Below are 24161 nucleotides of genomic sequence, written 5' to 3'. Positions count from 1 at the left end.
TCTTCAGTTTGACTTTTGAAAGTGTATATTTTCCCTTGATTAGCAATAACTGTAAAAACACTTCTCAGAACTCTTCTCACTATGCTTTAAGATCTAGATATCATTCCAGGTCATGAAATAAAGGCAATACTTCTAAAGAAATAAGAATTGGTTGACCAGTACATCACTATTGTAATTTCTCTTGAGAAGGCTAAAGAATACATTTTGTGGTGTGCATATGTTTGACAGAATATGGATTAGTTGTTATAATATGTAATTTATGTTGCTTGGTAGTACTTTTATCAGGTTTGAAATAATAATATGGAAATACCTTTTTTATGTCTTCCTCACTTCAGCCACAAACTTCTGAACTAATGCTGTGTTAAAATTTATCATTTAATTTTCATGATACACATTTTATTTGTACATTATTTACAAAAGCTTCATTCTTATCAAACAAAAGGGTAACCCTAAGTGTTACCCTAGACGATTACACAGATTTTGATTCACATGATGGTACTCATTGTTTTTTGGATGTTGCCAGGGCAATTTCCAGCTTCACTTAAGTTTTTTTATCACTCAGAAGTCTTTAGATTCATTTTTAATATCACTCTACATTCTCTTCATAACAATTTTTATACTTGCAATTTCATCTGTATCTTCTTTTGGTGGCATTGAAATTATATTATCATTCCAAACTGTCATTTCCGATACAGTTGTTAAAAATTCTTGGGCAAAACTTTACTGCTCGGATGTTCTTTCATATCTGAAAAGCAAAAGAGAAACAAATGCCCATATTAGTTTTGATTTATTTTTAGTTAACCATAAGGAGTTTTACAATGCAATTTAATAAGATGACTTCCTTGAAGTAATATAAAATGATTCTGTAAAACAGTAATTCTGCAATATCTTTAAGTTTTAAGCAAGTTTTTTTAGTTTCAATCATGTTATGCATGATTATCATAATAGAGGTTTTCTGACAATAACATCATCAGAAATAAGATCATTAATTTGCTACACCCTAAGATATGGATGCATTACTTCCTTAGTTGTTTGCATGAAAATTGAAGTTCCAACAGACATTTTCTGATGTGTGAATCCCAAAATACTCCTGCAAGGAGGGTTCGGGCCTATGCTTATCCTATGGGAAAATGAACCTATTTTGTAATGAGGGTCATTATTTTCTGGGATTTTTCTTCATTACCTCTCAAGGCTCAGCCCCATGGACTCAGTCATTTTTAGGAAGGGATAGTGAGGTGGCTCATGTACTGGCTTTCCACTCAAAGGGCCTGGGCTCGAATCCTGGAGGTAACATATATTTCTCAGTGGTATCCTGATCCTTACTTGAGGTGCTTTGGGGAGAGCACTCTGATTGAGTATACCGTCTGTCAGATTGGACGTAAAAAATGCGGACCTCTTGGCACCTTTCATTAAGAGTAGGCTAATGCCGATGCCGGCTTTCTCTCAACCGTCCCTCCTTTCCCATCTATACCTAATATGACACAAATAACCCCAGCTCTTAGTCACCTCCCTTGATAATTAATACCGCTTCTATTTATTTTCAGGAGCTAACTGCCTTAAGTGCGTAACATTTTCTAATGAATGTTGTGCACATAATATGGAATGATTCTCAGGAGTTGGAATATGCTCACGTTTACGGCTCTGGATTGAGGGTACCATATTTCCAGAGCCATAAGTTGCACCCTAATTTTTCAGGTTAGGTTAAAAAAATAATTGAATCTAAAAGAAAAGGATAAAAGTGTTTTGATATTAACACTTAATGCTAAGAAAATTGAATTGTTAGATTAAAAAATGAACAGCCGCATGTCAATGTCTGCTAATTGCAGAATCCCAGAGATATGGCATCACTGGGCCAAAACGCCTTTAAGCTGCCTTGTTTCCATATTCTGATGAGTAATTCAGGGATTCAAGTTTAAAAGCACTAAAAATGCAAACTTAAAAAACAAAAGGAAGTCCTTTGCATGAATTGTAAAAACTCTGTTCCTTGCTACTTACTCAAAACAGTGGCAGTATCAAAATTTGTAATCAAGGCTACTATTTTCTACACCCGATGCAGGAAAAATTATAGTATTTTCTCAGTGAAAGTCAGCTTGCACTTATAAGCCGAAGTTATACCCATATACACCTATGCCATAAGATGCAGGCTAATTTTAGAGCATGTATAGGAATAAATAACTATGTCTAATGGGCCGGGAAACACATCAATTCCTGTCAGAGGCCATACTGTTGGTCAAAATGTGGCCTTTGAGTTGGTCAAGCATGTCCTTTCAGAGTGTGCTAAAGCTCTCACCAAGTGCACCAGCTCTAAGTAATTTCCTAGAAGGTATTCTTTCAAAAATTGCCATTGTATAGGGTTGTCAGATAATGTTATTCACAATGTATGGAAGTTATAATTTGTTCCATGAAAATCTGGCCATTAAGAAGTATGTCCATATTAAATGAGTTTATAAATTTCTTGAGACTTCATTTCATGGTTCAGTGTGTTTCATGGACTTGCGGCATCATTAGGTACAAGTTAGACACATATAGCTGTTGAATGTATACCCTTCAGACAGAGGAGAAGGGAGAGAAATTGAAGGGGGGGTCAGGTTTTTCGGTACCTTAAAGTCAGTGGTTGTGGTTTTTTTGGTTAAGGGAAGGAGAGGTGGTGGTGCCTTGGTTATGACTAAGCATTGGGTCTGGTCCGGGAAATGAGAGGGGTGGGCGAGTACTTAGAACTGTTGGATTTGTGTACCCTCGAGGAGAGGGGTGGCTATGTAGGTGGGAGAGTAAAAGTTGAAGGTGGGTCTGGGAATTTTCTGGAAGTGAAAGTTGGTGGTCGATGAGTATTCGGATGAAGGAAAAGGAAAACAAAATGGAAAAACGGCAGTGCCTTGGTTATGACGTGGCATTGGGTCTGGTCATGGAATGGTAAGGGCAAATGGGTATGTTGAACTGTTGGATTTATTTGATCTCAAGGTCAGTATTTTGGAAAAGAGATGGAAGGGATGAGAATATAATTGCTCATTACAGAGTATCGTATTAGGGTGTGCCAAGTGCCTTCAAATCTCAATTAGCTCAATAGTGTCCATTTTTAATCCTTTAAGAAGGATATTTAGTATTTCTGGGACAACATTGCTATTATTTTTACAATCCATGAGGTGTTTAGCAAAGATGGAATTGGGGTTTTGCTTAATATAACACATGGCGTGTTCTTGGGCTCGTGTTTTGAAATCCCTTCCAGTTCCACCAACATAGGTAACATGTGCTGTAATTATTGCATTTAAATTTGTGTCACGCCAGGTGTTACAAGAAATGAAAGATATCCTGGTAGTAATATGGCTATCTCTTACACCATGTTTGGGATACATATCTACTCTTTACACCATGTACCATGCATGCATCAGTTATAGAAATTTTTTATGCCTGTGAAATATTTTGGAAGGACACAAACCAAATAATGTAGGTTTAGGTTAATCTAGTGGAGGGTAGGAGAATGAATATTATGAGGAGAGGTACATAACTAATAATTCATGGTACATGACTCTAAACATTAATGGGACTATTTGACATAATATGAATTTTAAAAATGCAATTTTAACCCTTTCAAATGCCATTAGGAATTGTTTAATTTTGTGCCGAAATTGCTGGGTTGTGCAGGATCAATGAAAAAGTCTCTAAAAATATTAATATTTGTAATAATTGGCTCAAAGTTAATTAACTTATATAATGAGGTTCCAAGAAAGAGAATTAAGCATAAAAATAAGAATTATTATATTGCTTTTTACATAAAGAGCCATCAAGAAATGAGCCATAGAGCAATGCTGGGATTTTTGGAAAAATATGTCTGCATTTCTCGCAGCAACTTTGCCGTTTTAAGGGTTAAGCTATAAGTGAACATCTCCTCTGCTGGTTCTTATTTGAGTGAAAGGTAACAAGATATATAAATTATGTAGGCCATAGAGAACAAGTAGCTGCCAACTGGGATTAAGCAATGTTTAAAACACACTAAAGATGGCTATATACAGAAATAAACAACTCTATGGATTAGGTGGGTGTGTCCAGTTCCATCCAGGGTTAAAACCCAGAGCCATTCAGTAGCCAACTATCCTACCCACTATTTTAACTTGACACCTTATTTCTACATAATGCAAGCCCTTGATTTTCACCAGGGAGAAGGTACCTACCTGTTTTAAGAAGATGTGACTTATCAGTTAGTGCATTGGTGAAAACATAAATATGAAGTGTGATATACAAAAAGCGGTCTTAAAAATCTTGTTCTAATTTATGTCACTTCAATTTTTATAATGCCTCCCTCTGTTAATTTGGCACTTAAATGCAATACATTGTTTGTACTGGTACTAAAATATTCAATTGCCTTCGACAAAACGAAAGGACAAGGTAGATTAAGTACTTTCTGTCTTGCACTGTTTATTACAGTTTTCTCTCTCCTACTGCTCCACATGTATGAGTATAATACTTGACCCTTTCACAGAATATTTGAATTCAGTAAGGTTATTAAGGAATTTAATTTCACCCAAGAAAGGCCCATATTTCAATATGACACTGGATCAAGAGGGCTGAGAGAATTCTATTTCATTGGATTTGATCAGTATATCACTACAAGGTTACTGAGTTGAAAAACTGAGATACCTGAGTAAAAGGAAGACAAAATACAAATTTCATATCTGCCAATTAATGGGTCAATTTTGGAGAGCATGGCCTAATTTGCCGGTAATTCTCAAGTGCTGTTAAATAAAAGCTAACTGGGCTAAATTTCCATCACAAAAGGACAAGAAAATTATAAATGACTGCAGTAATCAACATTAGGGTTGGTTTGATATGTGAGGGTAGAGCTCACATAGTACTAAGCCCAATGGCATAAGGCATTCACTCATTAATAGGGTAAATATGAGGTCCAGATCCTTTATTAGTGCCACCTGTGGTTCCCCAGGAAGATGTAATACCTGAAAAATCAAGCAGCTGAAGCTGAAGGTGTCCAGAGATTGAATCCTGGCCCTCCAGTCATTAGCCAAGTGCTCTACCAATATCTTTCAGGGGTATCTCATGACAAAATCTACCCTTTAAAAAAGTCTTTTGTTCAGGAAGGTAGCCACATTTTCACTCAGTTCTTTAAGAACTACTTTCCACAATTTTTAATTGAAGCTTTCAAAGCTCATAATAAGGTAATTAAGCTTTTTTAGGCCTTTTTGCGTTCTGTGTGTTAAATATCTAATATTCCATGACACAATGTTGGATTTTAGCAGTATGTTTAAAAATATAAAAAAGTTAAATTACACTCCTTTTGGCAACAAAGGTACATTCATAATTACCAAAATATTACAGAAGAATTTCCATTAGAGAGTAAATCCTTCTGCCCTATGTGCCACACGATCATCTGGTGGTGGATCCCCACAGCAGTTGAGGCAGCACGGAGTACTACTTCTTGATGTGGACAGGAGAATTAATCCTGCAGCTGCAATGAATATGGAGATCACAGCAATCCCACATTCAGCACCTCCAACTAGGTCTATGATGGAGTGTGGACTGCTTGAAGAGCCATGACTGGTTCTTGTGCTATTTTGAAGCCTTCCAAAGTTCAGTATAACCAGACCAGCGGTTGTTAACACTGAGAAGAAGCTGAGCACTATATAACCTGTGAAAGAGTGGTTTTGGATTCATTTAGATGTGATTATTGTTCATCTTAAAGGCAATTTTGTGATGGTCCACATGAACTCTGTAAACTTCAAAATCACAGTCATCTTGCCAACTAGCCTAACCCCTTATTCAGAATATCCACTTGCTAGAATTGAGAGGAAGATTGGTGATACATCCTACAAACTTCATCAAAAGGAAGGCAGAAATTATCAGAACTGGAGTCATGTATATAATTACATAATATTCCAATGAACATCGCTATGTTAAACAAAGAAAAGAGAGATATAAGGGGAGGTACTATTTACAAAGATAATTTTAAAAGATGATGGGAGGATGAATCATAAAGAAAAAAATGACAGCAGAGGAAAACTGGTAAAATACACACCCTCAATAGTCATTATCAACTTGTAAACATTTTTATACCATTTAATTTATGATATAAAGTCTAAGTAGAGGCTAAGATATGGTAGAAAAAATGATTTACATGTAGATATAATTGAATTTGGCCTTCATAATGGCACTGGTATATTCATCAAAAGCTACTTGGTACTCTGAAAGCCACTGATAGGATGTGTGGCTGGGGTTAATTGAGTGCAAGGTATGCATCATCAAAAATGAAGTTTTAAGTGCAATATATTTGTAAAAAAAATTCAAATAGTATAAATCATGATGAATATAGGTGTGTGCACTTTGTTGTTTAAGTGAGATACACTTCTCTATGCATAGAAGAGGACCCATTAATAATCAGAAGGACATATACTAAGGTTAGATGAGATATTGTGTTGGGACAAATCTTCAGAAACAAAATAGAAACTTATTTGAGAAACTAATATGCCGAAGGAATGTTGGAGAGAGTGCAGTGGAAGAACATGGAGGAATTTCAGAGATAGAGAAGGTAGACCTGATAGCAGAAGTCATTTTCATCAATAATAGACATCAATCAGAATTTGCCCCTATATACCAGGTAGAATTCAATAGCTTTCAAATGGTACATTCAATAGCTGTCAAAATTAGGTAATTTTTGGAACTACTACGTATTATGCTTTTGCTCATTCAGAAGCTATCTGAAAAACACAGGTTGATCATTAAATGCCAGGAGACCACCAGTCATTATGTCAAATGATGAAGCATGGGAAGATTTATGGAAAGAGATACAAAATCCAAACTTAAGTAAAAAAAGACCACAGTTTTAAAATAAAAGTAAGAATGCACAAAAACAAATAAGCAAAAATAATCTTTTTTTAACAGAAAGATTGTTGAATGGAACCAGCTGCCCGGAGGTTTGTTTGAGTCCTTTCCATCCAATATTAGGAGTTTTAAGAATAAGTGTAAAGCAGCCACTGGGCGATACACTTCATTGATCAGAGATTATTATACTATTGCACTTATTAAAATATTGTTTGTATGTGATGTGGATGGCATGAGAAGTTGTATTGCAAAATTGAATAATGTGTTAACAGTGTATGATTTTGAACGGTATGTGAAATTGAAGAGTGCATGATTATGGACGGAGTGCAACGATGGACGGAGAATTGTAGGTATGGTGTGAACCTAGCCCTTGTGTGTAAAGGTGCGGTTGGTAATCTTAAAGCATCATTGTATATTTGCCTCATATCTGTTCTTCTTATGTGTGTATGAATGTGCATTGTAATGGTGACCATTGACCAGACTTGGTCGTTGCCACCAGGACAAATGCCTGATTGCAAAAAGATTTATATAATAATAATTTAGTGAATAAACTTCATTGAAAATACCCTGCTAATAAGGACAAAGTCCAGGTCTCAGAAGAAAATACCAGGATTGATTTTCTGGAGGAAAAAGGCTGGAAACATTGTATTGATATCCTTAATGCAACACAGGCATAAGTGGGAGGAATTCTTGCGTGACTTTTTTACATTTAAATACAATGATCATAGGGTCACCAAATTTAAATGTGTTGCCTGGATGGTAGGTCAAAAGTTTAAAATATTTCCATTTTCAGATTTTATGAACAGCATGGAAACATACCTGTAACATAGTTTCTATTTGGAGCACGATGCCATGTCCTTGCTCTAAGCCCCAGGGATCCTATGAGAACTGAAGAGAATCCAGAGAGTAGACCAAAATCCAGATAGTATCGCCGACCTCCCTGTCAGATTAAAATTGTATGTGAGTTATTATTGATGTCACTGAAACATAACAACTCATTAGGGAAACATGTCTAAGAGAAAATAAGAAACAGACAATGTTTAAAAAAAATATTATGAAAGCATTTCTTGCAGTTTAAACAAATAGAAATATAATGGTAAATAATAACTGTCATTTTTTCAGAATGATGGCTTCAAATTTGTAGGAATAAAAATAAGTTTCCTACCTAGGGTACTGAAATATTTTATTTTTACTTTCCATCATTTCACTCACCCATTTCACTCATGTAGAAATATTATTTCAATAAGTTTACTACATAACCAAAGTAGGTACCTATTAAATACCTATGTGAAAATTTCACAGTGCACTAATCATTCGAGTAAAGTAGGCTATTAAGACATCCAATTATAGTTTAAATTTATCAGATGAGTCCACTTAATTACCGTTATGGCATTTCCCCCAGTTTATTTAAATTTACTTAACACCAACACAAAAATATGTTACCAATACCCTTGGTTGTGGTTGGGAAGTGTGCCACTAATAAGGCAATGCCCATTTGGGATAACTGGGTAATTAGGGCTGGGTATGAATTTGAAGGAAGGGGCAAGAGTAGGGAAAAACTTAATGTTGTTCATTAATGGCCCACTCAGTTTGATGGGCATGAAGGGATTGAGGTGAAGTGTCTTTGAATATCACCTGCCAGGATGAACTCTGCACCTGAGTGATTGATTAGACATTTGAGGTAAAATCTGAAACACCTCTATAGGAAAAAAATCAAAAATCATCACCTTTGGTAAATCGTGAGCCTGTGTCATTTGCATATAAAGCCTATACATATGCTATCCCTATACATATGCTATCCACCACACCAATCTAATTTCTCATCATCAAATAGGATCTAATTTAAAAATTCGGATCATTCTAAATAATGAATTCTCCCTTATACTACAACTAAAAATAATGTTCAAAGCAATGACTTCTGGCCTATCGATAATACTACTAGTGTATGTATGTACCCTACTACTGATTGTGAACTTTACCTACTGAGGAAAGAAAAGGCATGATAATTGATAATTGGAATATTAAAAGCTACCTTCCATCATTTAAATACCTCAATGCTTCATGATACACTTGATTTTTATCTTTGAGTGTGGGTATGGGGAACAAAATAGGGTAGAGATAGTGGATGTCTAATTGGTCTTCTTGAGGGCTAAAGAATACAGTAGGTACTCCCTGATTTCATATTGTCAAACAATTAACACCCAGGATTGACTAGTCTTCCTCAATTGGTTTTCTACATTACGATTTTTTTTATTTTTGGATGATATTTAACTATCTTTCCATATCTTGTTAACTTTACGAGTCTATCATATTCTTTTTTCCATTGCATGATATGTAGCTGAAAATATTTTTCCTGATAATCATCCATGAATTTGGCTAGTTATCACTCTCCTCAATGGTGAAACCACGAGTGTTTACCAATACAATATTCTTGCCAAGCAGGAGGAGTTAAACTTTCAAATTATGGGCCTGGTTGGGGCATTACATAACAAACATTTCCCGGAGGTCTAGTAGTTCTAACACTATAGACCTTCTAGACAGACTCGATCATGCTTCCAATGTCATGTTCAATTTTAGTTTAATGATAAATAAGCAATTTACAGGAGAAAATATGACCTTTCAAAAGTATGGTGAAATACCCTGTGAATATATATGCCTAACTTATTTTTTTAATGTTGGTATCTTTAACTTAAATTGAAGCTTCCTTTATTGAATTGATTGTACGCATGCCAGTGGAGTTGCAGGATCACTGAGGAACATGGAGTATAATGAGGGATAGGCTAGAAGATATATTTTTATCTATCTATTGTTTGTTTGAGACCAATTTTTTCTATTTATAGCATATTGTGCACGATTATGCACCGAAGTCACCCTAAAATAGAATCTGTGCCATGTTCAATGAATATTGTAGTGCACTTGTCTCAAGTTAGAGGAAGTTTCTGTAAATCTGTGAGGTATTACTCAGATACTTAGTATAGTCAAGCTTTGAATATTTACCGATATCAACTGACCAAATCCAGAGAAACCTACCCAACAGTATTGTTATATTATTAATAGTCAGATGAGTCTGCGCATCTATTTAATGGCGGAATTCATGTAATAGATGGCTTCATTAATGTAAATAATTTGCTGGGCGAATATCTAAATAAATAAACATTACCGACATGCGAGGTAAGGAACGCAGGCGATACTCACTTGGGAGAGGCCGTAGAAGCAGAGGAGGCAGGAGAGCGAGCCCGAGAGCAGGAGGACGGCCCCGGCACCCACAAGGGAGCCCACGGCGGGCGGCGGCTGCGCCGCGTCCCCCAGCCGCACCCACGACGCCTTCTTTTCCCAGCGGGAGTGTTGCTGCTGTTGTGGGGAGACGGCGGGTCGGAGGAAGACGGGCGGCGTGGAGGCGATTAGCGGCTCCATGGGGGCGGCGTACGGCGGGGGCGGGCCGTGCTCCTCTCCCCTCCGGTATTCCTCCTGGTCGAGGGGGAGCACCTCCGAGGTGGGGTGCACCCTCGAGTGGTTCCTACTGGAGGCGCGGCCCTGCTGCGGGGAGGGCGAATGGGAGGCAGCGGACAAACCGACCCTGGCGCGGCCAGGGACGCCTATGCCGCGGCGCTGGCTCGAAGGGTGGTACGAGGAGGTCATTTTATTTATATTCCGGTGCACGAGGGTCACGGCAAACAATCAATGGAGGAACGTTGAAACAGTAGTGTGGAGACCGCGTACCTTGGTGCCGCGTTGAGGTCACAGGACGCGCGCGCACACACGAGGAGAGGATGGACGGGAATGCGAGGGAACCTTGCTTTCTCTCTCCCACTCTCTTTCTCTCTCCCACTCTCACTCGTTACACGAATGGTTGCTCAGCACAAACACCAATTAAAGGGGTGTGGGGAGGGGATGGGGAAGTGAAAAGTTTTCCTTTTTCAAAAATTCAATGAGAGAAGGGCTTCTTATTTTCTCCGCCCTCTCTCTCTCTCCCTTTCTTGCTCCTTTCACCAACTCGGACTCCGAGGGGTACGCCGCTATTTTTAATTATTATATTTTCTAAAGCCTCCTCACGTAAAACGGCTTGAGACCACCAGTCTTGCTGCCACCGAGGGGCGACACGCCAACGCTGATGCACCCTCCTTGAACGTGCATGAGCTCACTGTTTTCCTCCTCTGCTTCTTTTAACGGAAGGGCGAAGCTGCAAGCCTTTAATGCGTTTTCTGATTTTTTCCCCCACCACTATCTTCGGCTCAGGAGTGGGAAGGGGAGGAGAGACGTGGGAGTAGAACCGCGCGAAGGCGAATCACCACCGCGGACGCATTGCCCGATGCTCGCTGCACATTCCTGCAAATAGGTGTGAAATCACTATCTCCGTTCGTCTATTCTCTATTACGAACGGCCGACACGGAGAGGAGGGAAGCGATGAGAGCAGAGGGGATAGGAAAGAGGCTTACGGGGCCGCCAGTCGCGAATACCACCCCCAAAGGGAATTGCGGGTCTTCCTATCTTTTTGGGCGTCGTCTGTTTTATTAAGACTATCCCATCACACCGCTCGTCTCTTCCCGGCACAAGATCGCTGGCCGCACTTATCGAGGAAAGCGGCGTTATCGTGGAAATGGGTAAACTGATGACCAGCAAGTGGGGGGAAGAAATATTTGGGAAGGGTGTAAGGGAAATAAATGTGGAAAAAGCGAAGGAGGCTGGCTCGGGGGATGAATGGAGCGAGAAAGGGTTCCTTTTTACCGCGCGGACCTCCCTTCTGCAGGAGATATCCTTTTGTCACAGCTCCTTGAGGACACGCCTTGGCCTCCGCCTTGGAAACATATATGACAGCGTCGACGCCTCCTCAGCTTCTAATCGCGAATACTTGTAGTTTTTTTAAATCCTTCCCGATCCAATTGGGGAGTGGACGATTCTCACGCCGAAGATTATTTCTTCTCGGTTGCTGTGGAGACACGGTGGAGAAGTTCGGCAGAAGACTTCTCGTGGTTGTTAAATGCAAGTCTTTTGATGCTCACCGCCAAGGCGTCCGTCCTGGGTTCCTGCTGCTTATCGTGGCGCTTTCCACTCTGGGAATGGGAAGAGGGCGGCGAGCGGGGGCACGCGACGTGTGGTGGTGGTAGCCAGGAGCAGATGGCAGCTGCTGGCGCGTGGCAACGGGGTTATTTCCCCCCCTCTCTCGTTACCTTTTTCCCGCCACTGCGACCCCTCCTCTAACGTACCCTCTCCCGCTTACACGGCGAATGGGTATGGTGTGTGTGTGTGTGGGGGGGGGAAGGAAGGGCACACAAACACACAGGGCCTTCCCCCATTCCCCCCTCCTCCTTACTCACGAGTGGTGGGCAACTTTTCTCGCATGTCGGGGACGCACAAGCATTAAAAGCAGCAGAAAGCCACTGCTGGGTGCGTACCAGGGACAGGGACCGGCATTCGGCCGGCGATGTGTGCGGCTAGCCAACAGCACCTGGACCCCCATTGCAATGTGTATGTGCGTGGATGCGTAGGTAAATTATTTTGGAAATCAGAAACACAAGTATATTTTGCAAGTTTATCATCCTAAGTGAAATGCATTTGCGAGATGTATTTTCATTGTTGTTTCTTCACGCGTACACATGAAATATAAGTACTTCAAAGAGAAGACGGGTGCTTGCGGAAGTGGTATATGGTAATTTCAATTATTTTGTTTTAAAAAGACCTTTCCCGCTTGTCCATAATGAATGGGATGATGCCAGAACCAAATTAGCGAAATTACCCGATTCCTTGGACATAAAAAATGCGTCTTAAAAATAAGAACAATGAATCTAAGGGATAAAAGTTATTGCAGATCAAAGTACAAATTGTTAAAAATTTTCATGAGAACACCCTTATGTGTCGACACACCAGTGCCTCTGCCAGTTGTGGTATGCTTCTTGTAAGGCTCTCCCACAGGGCCCTCATTCTGGTATCTCGTCATGGCCTCGTTGACATTATCCAGTGGTCCAAAATGCCACTCAAAGGAGTTATACTTGGGTCATACTCAGAGACCCAATGTCTCGTCATCAATAACCACCTATTCTTAAAAATTCGGGTCACTTTCACCGTGGTCCAAGAGGCCCAAGGCAAGATTGTCACACAAGTAGTCTTCTGACAGCACCTTGGGCACCATCTTGGCGTACCTTACTCGTGGCTAAATCTTCAGTAATAATGCAATGCACTAGGGTTTCCTGAATGTTACACTCCTCTGCCAACATCCTGACACTTGGGGGTCAAGCAGAATTGAGCACTTTTTCCATATTTTCATCACACTGTGTGAATGATGGATGTCCAGAGCATTCCTCATCGTCAACCTCTTCGTTACTACCCCAGAACATCCTGTGCAAGTAGAAAACCATCACTTGGGACATTTCTCCATCTACATGAGCATCCTTAACCATGGTAATGGTCTCCGAACTCAATTTCCAAGCATAATGCAGAGTTGTATCGCATAGCTTTGCTCCATGGAAAGTGGCATCGTGAATTCGTGACGTGACCGTCGAATAGGGGTCCAGTCTAGCATTAATCCGCACTCAATAAATGCCCACAGTTAACTGATGTGGGTCACGTTCCTTCCCGAAGATCTCCATTACCTCATCCACCACAAATGACCCCACTCCAGCCATCGCCATTGGCGGTAAAAAATTATTCTACTTTTATCTGGGACAAACACAACATGGTGACATTTTCCTTAAAGGGAACACGACGAATCTTTAACAACTTATTTATAATAGTTTCAATATGAAAGGCAATGGTATTTTCGTTTCCCTGGAGTACGTTCATATTTTCTCTTTTGCTTCTCTGTACACCTTAATATTGTCACCACTAATCTATTAAGGTTGTTATTACTTCTGTATATTTTTCCTATTTTATTTATCAGCTGCGGTCATGACGAACCAATCTATTGGCCGATCCGCATACTATTTGGGACCAGGTGAAGCTTTTGGGTGACCTCGAATCCCGCAAACTCATGAGGGCAGTAAAAACCCCTTTGAAGTACTCCTACTTCCCTACAGTCATCCCCTCCACCCCATGCAATCCCTCCAGCAGTTGCAATGGCCCCGCAGGGGTTTTCACGGCGGCCTCATCTTCCAAATCCCTTTTGCCCTTTTCTCCCGGCACCCCTTTGTATCCATCCCAGGTCGACTTCTTAACGTTCCCTTCCCGCCCTTTAACCCGTACTACGCGCAAGCATTATCGCTCCTCCACCCAACCCTGTCCTGCCTCGTCCTTTCCGCCTTCCTTTTGTGCCCCCGACCGACTGCCTCCCCCCCCCTTGCCTCAGCCACGCCCACTCCTCCGCCTTTGGGGGGACTTTGCATGCTCCGATGGGCCGCCCTCGTCGCATCCACTCGCGCCCGTTGCGGTCGATGGATAATTTTTTCTATTGGTTTGTGCGTGCCATTTAAATCGACGTCGTGGCATTTAAAGTCGGAATACATCTCTCGATTTGCGGAGTTTAAAGGGCTCTTGTTTTATTTATCGCTGTCTGATATGATCCAGCCACCTGGAGTATATTCCAGAAGTCATGCGATTACAACTCTGACGTATATCCATATAAAAATACAGAACCTTAATGCTTGTGTCGCTCTATTGCATTACATACAAACGTCCATACACGGCTGAATACGTTCTGTGTATTTGACAAGTTTTCCTATTGATGAAAGGCATCTCCACCATTTTCTTTTTTTTTAATTTTTTCCCTCTTTCTCTTGTCTCGCTAAGCATATTAGGTGTTCCACCCTTGTAGATGAGTGGTCGTCAATTATTCCCACCTCAATGAACAATGAAATAATAGTTTTTCAATCTTGCTGGCCATCGATATGATATTTTTGTAAAGGCACAATCATTTTTGCAATCTTAAAAGTTCCAATTTATTATTATATTAATATGAAATGGTAGGTACAGTTGCTTCATTGTAACAAAATTATTAAAGGTTGTTTAATTGTAGCAAAATTATTAGGGCAAAATTGTTAATGCTTGTTTGAAATATCTCCGTGGACCATCAACGTTTTCTCGCCGTCCACTGGCTGTTTTAGATAACTCGAGTCAAATTTTTGCTTGCGATGAATATAATCTCAATAATTCGTTTTTATAATGCTGAGCAACACGGCTCTGTATGTAACGAAACTTTGCAGTATTTATAAAACTCGTGTACTCTGCTAACGCATAACGCTGTCAACACTAACGCTGTCGATGTCGCAAACCCCATGTTGACCATCGTATAAAACGCGAGGTGGTGAAAATTATGAAAATAAAAATCAATGAAAAAAGGGAATAAATAAAAAAATGAAAATCATTCTAAACAAAAAAGAGACGCATTTTTGGAGAAAGAGGGAAACGAGTTTAAAATTTAAATTGGAGGACATACATACATGAACGCAAACTAGAGCAGTCACTTATCTTGGAAGTGTTTTGCACCAAGATGATCTAAGTGGTAGGGACATATAAAGAAGAATTGTGTCAGGCAAAGAAGCTCTCATAAGTAATAGAGATTTGATGGCAGAGATATCGAGTATGGACTTAAGGAAAATACTAGTTAAAACTTTGACATGTAGCGTGGTATTCTACGTCGTGGAAACTTGGTTCTTGAAGTAATATCATAGGCCTGAACTGGAGGCTTTTGAGAGAAAGGGGTGGAGAATGAATGAAAAGGTAAAATGGACGGAAAGGAAAGCATTAGAAGAAGTGCTAGGCATTGTGAGGGCGAAGAAAGGGTCGTTTGGAGAAATCCAAAGGAGGTAGGAAGTGTGGATGCTGAGCATTTTGATTGGCAATGCAATGCATCCACTCGCGCCCGTTGCGGTCGATGGATAATTTTTTCTATTGGTTTGTGCGTGCCATTTAAATCGACGTCGTGGCATTTAAAGTCGGAATACATCTCTCGATTTGCGGAGTTTAAAGGGCTCTTGTTTTATTTATCGCTGTCTGATATGATCCAGCCACCTGGAGTATATTCCAGAAGTCATGCGATTACAACTCTGACGTATATCCATATAAAAATACAGAACCTTAATGCTTGTGTCGCTCTATTGCATTACATACAAACGTCCATACACGGCTGAATACGTTCTGTGTATTTGACAAGTTTTCCTATTGATGAAAGGCATCTCCACCATTTTCTTTTTTTTTAATTTTTTCCCTCTTTCTCTTGTCTCGCTAAGCATATTAGGTGTTCCACCCTTGTAGATGAGTGGTCGTCAATTATTCCCACCTCAATGAACAATGAAATAATAGTTTTTCAATCTTGCTGGCCATCGATATGATATTTTTGTAAAGGCACAATCATTTTTGCAATCTTAAAAGTTCCAATTTATTATTATATTAATATGAAATGGTAGGTACAGTTGCTTCATTGTAACAAAATTATTAAAGGTTGTTTAATTGTAGCAAAATTATTAGGGCAAAATTGTTAATGCTTGTTTGAAATATCTCCGTGGACCATCAACGTTTTCTCGCCGTCCACTGGCTGTTTTAGATAACTCGAGTCAAATTTTTGCTTGCGATGAATATAATCTCAATAATTCGTTTTTATAATGCTGAGCAACACGGCTCTGTATGTAACGAAACTTTGCAGTATTTATAAAACTCGTGTACTCTGCTAACGCATAACGCTGTCAACACTAACGCTGTCGATGTCGCAAACCCCATGTTGACCATCGTATAAAACGCGAGGTGGTGAAAATTATGAAAATAAAAATCAATGAAAAAAGGGAATAAATAAAAAAATGAAAATCATTCTAAACAAAAAAGAGACGCATTTTTGGAGAAAGAGGGAAACGAGTTTAAAATTTAAATTGGAGGACATACATACATGAACGCAAACTAGAGCAGTCACTTATCTTGGAAGTGTTTTGCACCAAGATGATCTAAGTGGTAGGGACATATAAAGAAGAATTGTGTCAGGCAAAGAAGCTCTCATAAGTAATAGAGATTTGATGGCAGAGATATCGAGTATGGACTTAAGGAAAATACTAGTTAAAACTTTGACATGTAGCGTGGTATTCTACGTCGTGGAAACTTGGTTCTTGAAGTAATATCATAGGCCTGAACTGGAGGCTTTTGAGAGAAAGGGGTGGAGAATGAATGAAAAGGTAAAATGGACGGAAAGGAAAGCATTAGAAGAAGTGCTAGGCATTGTGAGGGCGAAGAAAGGGTCGTTTGGAGAAATCCAAAGGAGGTAGGAAGTGTGGATGCTGAGCATTTTGATTGGCAATGCAATGCTGAAGACTGTGTTATAGAGGGGAGAGGGTGAGGCAAGCGAAGTAGGGGGAGGAAAAGAATAGGAATGTTGGATAGGATGGAGGTAGAAAGCATGCGTAGTTGAAGAAGACTTAATCATAGTAAATATTATCATGATGTGTCTTGTTAGGCAAGGCTTAGAAAAGCGGCAGTGTTCATTTGTGTCCAACCAAAACTACTTTAAACGGTAGACTACCAAATTATTCTTGGGAAACGCTGCAGACATAATTGGATGTTACATCACGCATCCGTTTCGAAGGAAACGGTGCAGCTGCGAAGATCATTCAGCAATGATTGCAAGTCCATAGACCTCAGTTCTGTTGGCAAAGACTGTCGTTTTCTGAAACCATCTATGTTCTTCGCTCCGTTTCGTTAGTCACGCGGCCATTATCTCAGCGAAACGGAAATGTTCATGCTTCTTTGGACGCGCTCTTCTGCGTTGAGGAGAATTCCCTAGTAAACTCTCGTCTCATGTATTCGATGCTTTTCACCCTCATGGGTTTTAGGGGGGTCCTGAGCGTGAATGATGAAGGGGCGACAGCGACCCCCTGTTACCCAAAGAGAGTGCACGACGGCGAGGCGGGGCGTAGGGGGGGGGGAAATCGGAATGGAGGGGGGAAGCAGACGGCGCGTGCCACCTTCCGACAGAATGGCTTTCAAGGGGGCGGACATCTCAACCCCCACCCCTCCCCATCATTCAAAAGCCAGGATTCAAAACGTTGGACCTTTAACCGTCGGGCTTGGAGGGTGAGGAAGGGACCGGTCTTTCATGCCAAAGGAACGGTTTTCTGTGATGAGAGGGGAGGGGAGAGCATGGCGGGTTACGAATTGGGGGAGATAGGGTCGAGGAGTAAAGAGCTGGATTCGGGGAGATGAGACTAAAAAGGGGTTCGCGAAACCCCGAGAGATCTCTCACACATCACTCTCTCACATCCCTCCTTTGAAATTGCAATTTTCTTTCCGTTGGCGTTGGTGCCAGATCAGGATGCTTCTCAGGTATCGGAAACCAGAGCGCGGGCAAAAAATTTTTGCATCGGCCCTTCTGCGGGCTGAACGATGAAGAAAGTATAAAAGAAATGAATAGTCTTAGGACTAGCTCTCCCTTCTTCTGCTCCCCGGCACTGCCTATGGGTTTTATACGACGAAAGCTGGCCCATTTTTTGGCTTCGTATTGTGCATAATTTCTGAAGAATTTTTTAGAGTCATTTGAAATATTTTTTCGCTATTTATTTACGCATTACATAATTTGGAATACATATCCAAGGTGTAATGGCAAAATTTAACTTGATCAGGGATAATTCATTGTAAACTGAAGAGTGACTGTGGAGCCTCTTAATTATTACTCCAGAAGACCTCTCGTTGCAATGGCAACTGAATAGCTCACGCGGAATAAAATCAATCTCATTGTGAAAAGTAGTGGCGTGTACATTTAAAATAGTACCTTACACTTTTAAGGAACTTGCATGCCAATTTTTTGGATGCTATCAATAATAATTACGCACAGGAATTATATTTTGTTAATAATTCACTAGGATGCATATATACACGGAGGTAACCCCAGAACCCAACCCAACAAAGAAAACAGAAATATTTTGGAAAAAATGTATTTAATTGTCGACAATCTCCTTTCGATTCTGTACACTTTTCCCAGCGATGTTCAATAAGTTCGATACCCTTTCTATAATAAGAACTGTCTTGCTCCTCAAAATGGCCATCAACTGCCGACATCACTTCTTCACGATTAGGAAATCTTTGACCACCGAGCCATTTTTTCAAGTATACGAACAGAAAATAATCCGAGGGAGCTACATCTGGCGAACAGGGTGCATGATGTAGCAATTCAAACTTTAATTTGTGAATTTTGGCCCTTGCAATAACGGATTTGTAAGCTAGTGCATTGTCTTGATGAAACAACAATTTCTTCTTAGCCAAATGCGGCCGCTTTTGCTTGATTTCTTCGCTCAAACGTTGCAATAAGTTCGCATAATACTAGTCGTTGATCGTTTTTCCTTTTTCTAGATAGCCAATGAAAATTAACCCTCGCGCATCCAAAAACACCGACGCCATGACGTTACCTGCAGATGAAACGGTCTTCGCCTCTTTTGGAGACAGTCCTCCCTTTTGAATCCATTGCTTTGATTGTTTTTTTTTGTCTCAGGAGTGAAGAAATGGGCCCATGTTTCATCCATAGTTATGAAACGGCGCAAACATTCTGCTTTGTTGCTGTGAAACTTTGCTAAACACTAAATTGAAACATCTTCACGACAGTGGTTTTGCTCGAGTGTGACCCATCTTGCATACAGCTTTCTCATGCCCAAATGTTCAGTTAATATGCAATGAACCGCACTTTTTGAAATGCCTACTATGTCTGCTAGCTCATGCACTTTCAGTCGACGATCATATAGTATCACTTTGTGGATTTTCTTCACCGTTTCTGGAGTCGTCACCTCATTTGGTCGACCAACGCGATGCTCGTCTTGACAGCTCGTACGGCCTCGTTTAAACTATGCTACCCAATATTTGACTCTTGTAAACGAAGGAGCAGACTCACCCAGAGTAGAATTCAGGTTAGCTTTTATATTGGTTGGAATGAGGCCTTTAAAATTAAAGTTTTGTATCACATTACGATGACCAATTTTCTCCATTTTCACAAATTCACTGAAAACGTTCACTATTGGTGGCTGCCAAACAGGTACTACAAAGAGTGATTCGACGATTTTTAAAATCAATTTTCATCTCTGCTTCAATGTTTTCATCTGTTGTCGACGTGCTGGGGCGTCCAGAGAGAGGTTCCTCTTTGGCATCTTCTTGGCCATCTTGGAAAAGCTTGTACCAATTATAAACATTTTTTTACTCATAGCGTACTTAATATATGCCACTGCACCATTTCAATTGTTTTGGAGCACTCAATTCCAATTTTTACACAAAATTTGACGCGAATTCTTTGATCCATTATTTTTGATAGCAGAAAATCGCCGATCATACCAAAACACGTGTAACATTTGTATCTGTTGATAACAGACTAAATATGTTACATTGTTGAAACTGTAAAAACATGTAAGGACATATGTGCCAGCACATCATAACAAGGAAATCGAAAATCAAACGTATGTTCCCCGCGAAATTTGAAAAGTCACCTTACGTTTTGAACACACCTCATGTGTGTGCGTGTGTGTGTGTGCATTATTACAAGTGTTCCTATCCATTTCCCTCATATTTGTATCCATGTGAATGCATATATGTCCGCCATGGCGTAGATTTTCGTGTTTGAATGCCGTGTGCGCAAATAAAAACGGAAGATTAAAGATGTGTTCAAGTCAGTCATTGCCATGTACACTGAAATCTGTAGTTAGTCTTTCTTAGTCCAATTGACAGAACTGCCATAAATTTCTTCGCTTTCTTAAATACTTAAGAGGTCAAGTAAATATCAACATTTAAATGGGCAATCAAACCGTGTGGGCATGGTAGAAACATAATGCAAATGTATTATTGGAACGATGTAAACACAATGCACCTAGCACGAAAATCAGAAGAAACCTAAGATTTCTGCTTTCTATATTCGACAGAGCCTTGGGACAGTAGCAGGAAAATCATCGACCCTATAGCGTCGGAAAGCAATGTAACAACCCTCTCTCCTTCTAAGTCCCCTCTCTTATTCCTAGGGTGCCCCAAATCAGCAGTGCACCTACTTATTTTTTCTGGCCGCTGGGACCCCCAATGCAAGTTCCTCCGGTCCGACCCTCGAAACGCTTCCCTACTCCCCAATGGTTTCTCTCCCTCCAACTTCACTTCCCAAACCCTCTCCCACTTTTTTTAATGCCCTTCCCTATTCTCGCTCCTTCCCCTCTCTCCGAAAGACACTTCCGGTTCCTATTGGCCTTCGGGGTCCTCCCAAGTGTTCCTCGATCCTCCCTCCTAACTGCCTTCTCTTCCGTGTAGAACACACCCGGAGTTCGGTCGCCTCGCTTCCGCCGCTGCTCCACCCATGCATTAAGGTTCGATGGCTTATCTTTGTTCGTGCTTTTTCCCAAAATTCGTGGGGACAAGGTACTGCTAGGGTTTACTCTCTTGGACGCTTCGCTCCTTGCAATCTACTTTGCTCACGTCGTAGGTTTTGAAAAATCTCAGAAAGTTTGACGAATTAAAACAAGTTATTTCATGCTGAATGTATCGATTACTAATGCAAAAACTTACATATTGGAGGTTACTTCGAGTCAGAACTAACTATGTCATAATCAAATAAACCTATTTATAGGTATCATTAAATTTAGGTTTAGATATTATAAATAGTTTTGTATTGCAAGTTCTTAAGTAATAAAATGAGTGCTACCACTGCATACACACTTACCAAAATATAAGTAGTTGTAGATTGACAAATGATCTAAGTAGGTCAATTATCAATCTACAACTGCTAATAATTGATCTACCGGTAGTTTTTTCCACCGATATTAAAGAGAAAGGTTTTGTGAGAGATGTGGAATATAAAGCAAGGATATACTTAAGGTTTCAAATGCATCACGGAATTATATTTTTGAAAACGTGACCTTTGCATTGATGTAAATTAAAATAGATTGGTATCAATTCATGCTTTTTGGCCTAGAATGAATGAATAAATACTTTATTACTACCGACAAATTATACAATCAAAAGTTCCACCATTACAACAGTGTTGTGGGCATCTATGATAACTAAAGAAGCCCCTCTAAGCATTTTATAATTTTCATTAAAATTACTTGTAATGCAAGATTTATTCACAATCCGCTAGCTAAGGTAGGTTTATCCTGGATCCAATACCTACGATCTGACACATTTCCAGACATACCTAGCGCGAGATTTTTATTCTGCCATACCCATTTGGTATATTCTTAAAATCAGCCGTGGAAAATTACCAAGCTAAAAATAAAACGCTGTGCACTATCAGAGCGATCGAAATCTAGTAGGAAACATTTAAATAATGAATGGATGTTATTCAAACTAAATAGGTATATATTATTCAAGTTGAATTTTCATATTAAATCGGTTTTCCCCTTAATTTCATTTATTTATATTGTATTAATCCGCAAATAATGCAGGAAAAAATATTGTAAATTAATATCTGGTTTTCAAATATTTCCAAATTTTAAACTGAAATATAAAAGAACGTAGAACAGTAATTACGTTCCATTTAAACTCAAAATGTTTACCTTAGTAATTGTTAATTTTGGTATAATGTTCAATCTTTGAATGTAAAGGGATCAATTCAGATACCTTTAATATTTTCCATAGTCTTATTACATAGGTCAAATCCTTTAAGGGAGGAAGAACATGATTATTTTACTGCAAAGCACTGGTGGATGGGCTGAAATCTTCACGGAAGATGAAATGTGTAGTTCCAAAATATTACAGGATTAAAAATTGATCACCAAGGCTTGAAGTACGAATACGAAACGCTATTCTTTAAATAATTTGAAGTTTTTTGTTCAGTCAATATTCTATTTAAATGCATAGGTTTATTGAGTGTTGCAATCTTATTTCAATGTGATAGGATTTGATATGATTAAAAATTTAAGGGGTTTTGGCAAATCAGCAATATCACGTCACACAGTTCACCTTCCTTCTAATCGAATGAAAAATATCAATGCGATTGAGAAATCCATTAACATGTAGGCAGCTAGCATGAAGTATTTTGGAGATGAGTAGATGAAAGATTTAAGAATATGTGTAGTTCTCGATTATAATGGGAACTTACCTTTGGTGAGGAGTTTCTACGAATCGTTAACACGTAGAATTTTTCACAGACTTTGTCTTCTGTTCGCTATGGATTTTGTTTCACATGCCTAATTAATGCAATACAGCATTGACAGGTAAAATTGCTACGAACCGTATGAGAAACACCATTATCTTGGGAATTTTACTAGTGGTGAACCACTCGTAATAATATTACTCTTTTCGACTTTCAGCGGAACAAAAGTAGTTTGTAAATGAGACGCAGAATGCTAAACAAAATCTCCTCGGTTTAAGATTAGATTTGATGAGAGAAGTTGAATTTTAGCTAAGCTAAGCTTAATTTAAGCTATCCTAGTGGGGAAAATGGAGCGATTCCTGCTTGGTACACCTATGTGTAAAAATGGCAGTCCGAGCAGGGAGACGGAGAAAGAGAGAGTAGGGAAGGGTGGGAGGAAGGAGTCATGAAATTTCACCGCGCTGCTGGCAGCTCACCGAGTGAGGGGTGGTCAACAGACCTTGAAATGACTCCGTGCACAGCCGCGCGTGAATTTCATGCCGTGCATTGGCCGCACTGGTAAGGGGATCCAACGAACCCCTTTCGCTGCCGCTCATCGCACCCCTCCCTCCCGCCGTCTCCCATAGTGTTTGTACTTTTGTACGGTTTTCCCACGCTAAATCACGTAAACGGGACCTCGTTTGTCGTTCCCATTACTTCAACGTAGGGAGGAGTCGACAGAGTAAACAGGCGCTGTATTTCTAAGACTTCCCTTTCATTCCTCCGCAGGCCATATCTTATCAATCTGTTAGTAGGAGACTCCGCGAGGTCATCCAAATATATACGATACACTAGCGCCCACAGTCTATCGCGAATGCTTTGATCATTTTCCCAAGGGAGTGTCGATCGTTTTTCAGTCCATCGCATTATCCACCTCTCGCAGCAAGCCTGTCGGAAGAGAACCGTTGGGTGCAACGACAAGTAGTATTTGTCTACTCCCTTTTTCCAGTGATAAGGCAATGAAAAATATCGTGTAAAAAATTTTATTGGATAATCTCTTTTATATTTTTCTCACGCAGTCTTAAAATAGTTAAGCAAAAAACGTATGTTCCAACATAAAATTAGGCACTTCCACTTCCAGAACAAATTTAAGCTAGGTAGTTGGGTAATTACCCCTCATTTGGATTTTATGAACATTCGAAAATACATTGTTTTAAATCTCCTCAAATACCTTATGCAGTAATTTGAAGTTTCATACATAAAATAAACATGAGAGTAGAAAGGCCTTTAGCGTTGAAAGACTATCTGGGCTAGACTAGAATGGGCTATCACACAACTAGATAAGCTACCCACAAAAGACAGGATTTTCCACATAATTCTAGGGGAAAATACAAGTCGT

General features: G+C 39.8%; 1 protein-coding gene across 1 annotated transcript; it reads right to left on the bottom strand.

The window, feature by feature from the left end:
- Positions 1-361: 361 nt before the first annotated feature.
- spdo (sanpodo) lies at positions 362-11859 on the bottom strand. The gene is made up of 4 exons (XM_071598629.1): positions 10021-11859; positions 7645-7765; positions 5313-5635; positions 362-745 (listed from the first exon to the last, which is right to left on the bottom strand). The coding sequence occupies exons 1-3, from the start codon at positions 10462-10464 to the stop codon at positions 5337-5339; spliced, it is 864 nt and encodes a 287-aa protein (XP_071454730.1). The 5' UTR covers positions 10465-11859; the 3' UTR covers positions 362-745; positions 5313-5336.
- Between the last annotated feature and the right edge of the window lie 12302 nt (positions 11860-24161).

This window comes from Hetaerina americana, unplaced genomic scaffold (assembly GCF_022747635.1).
Source record: "Hetaerina americana unplaced genomic scaffold, ioHetAmer1.1.p SCAF_1, whole genome shotgun sequence".
Taxonomy (NCBI): domain Eukaryota; kingdom Metazoa; phylum Arthropoda; class Insecta; order Odonata; family Calopterygidae; genus Hetaerina; species Hetaerina americana.
This window is presented reverse-complemented; position numbering and strand designations above follow the sequence as displayed.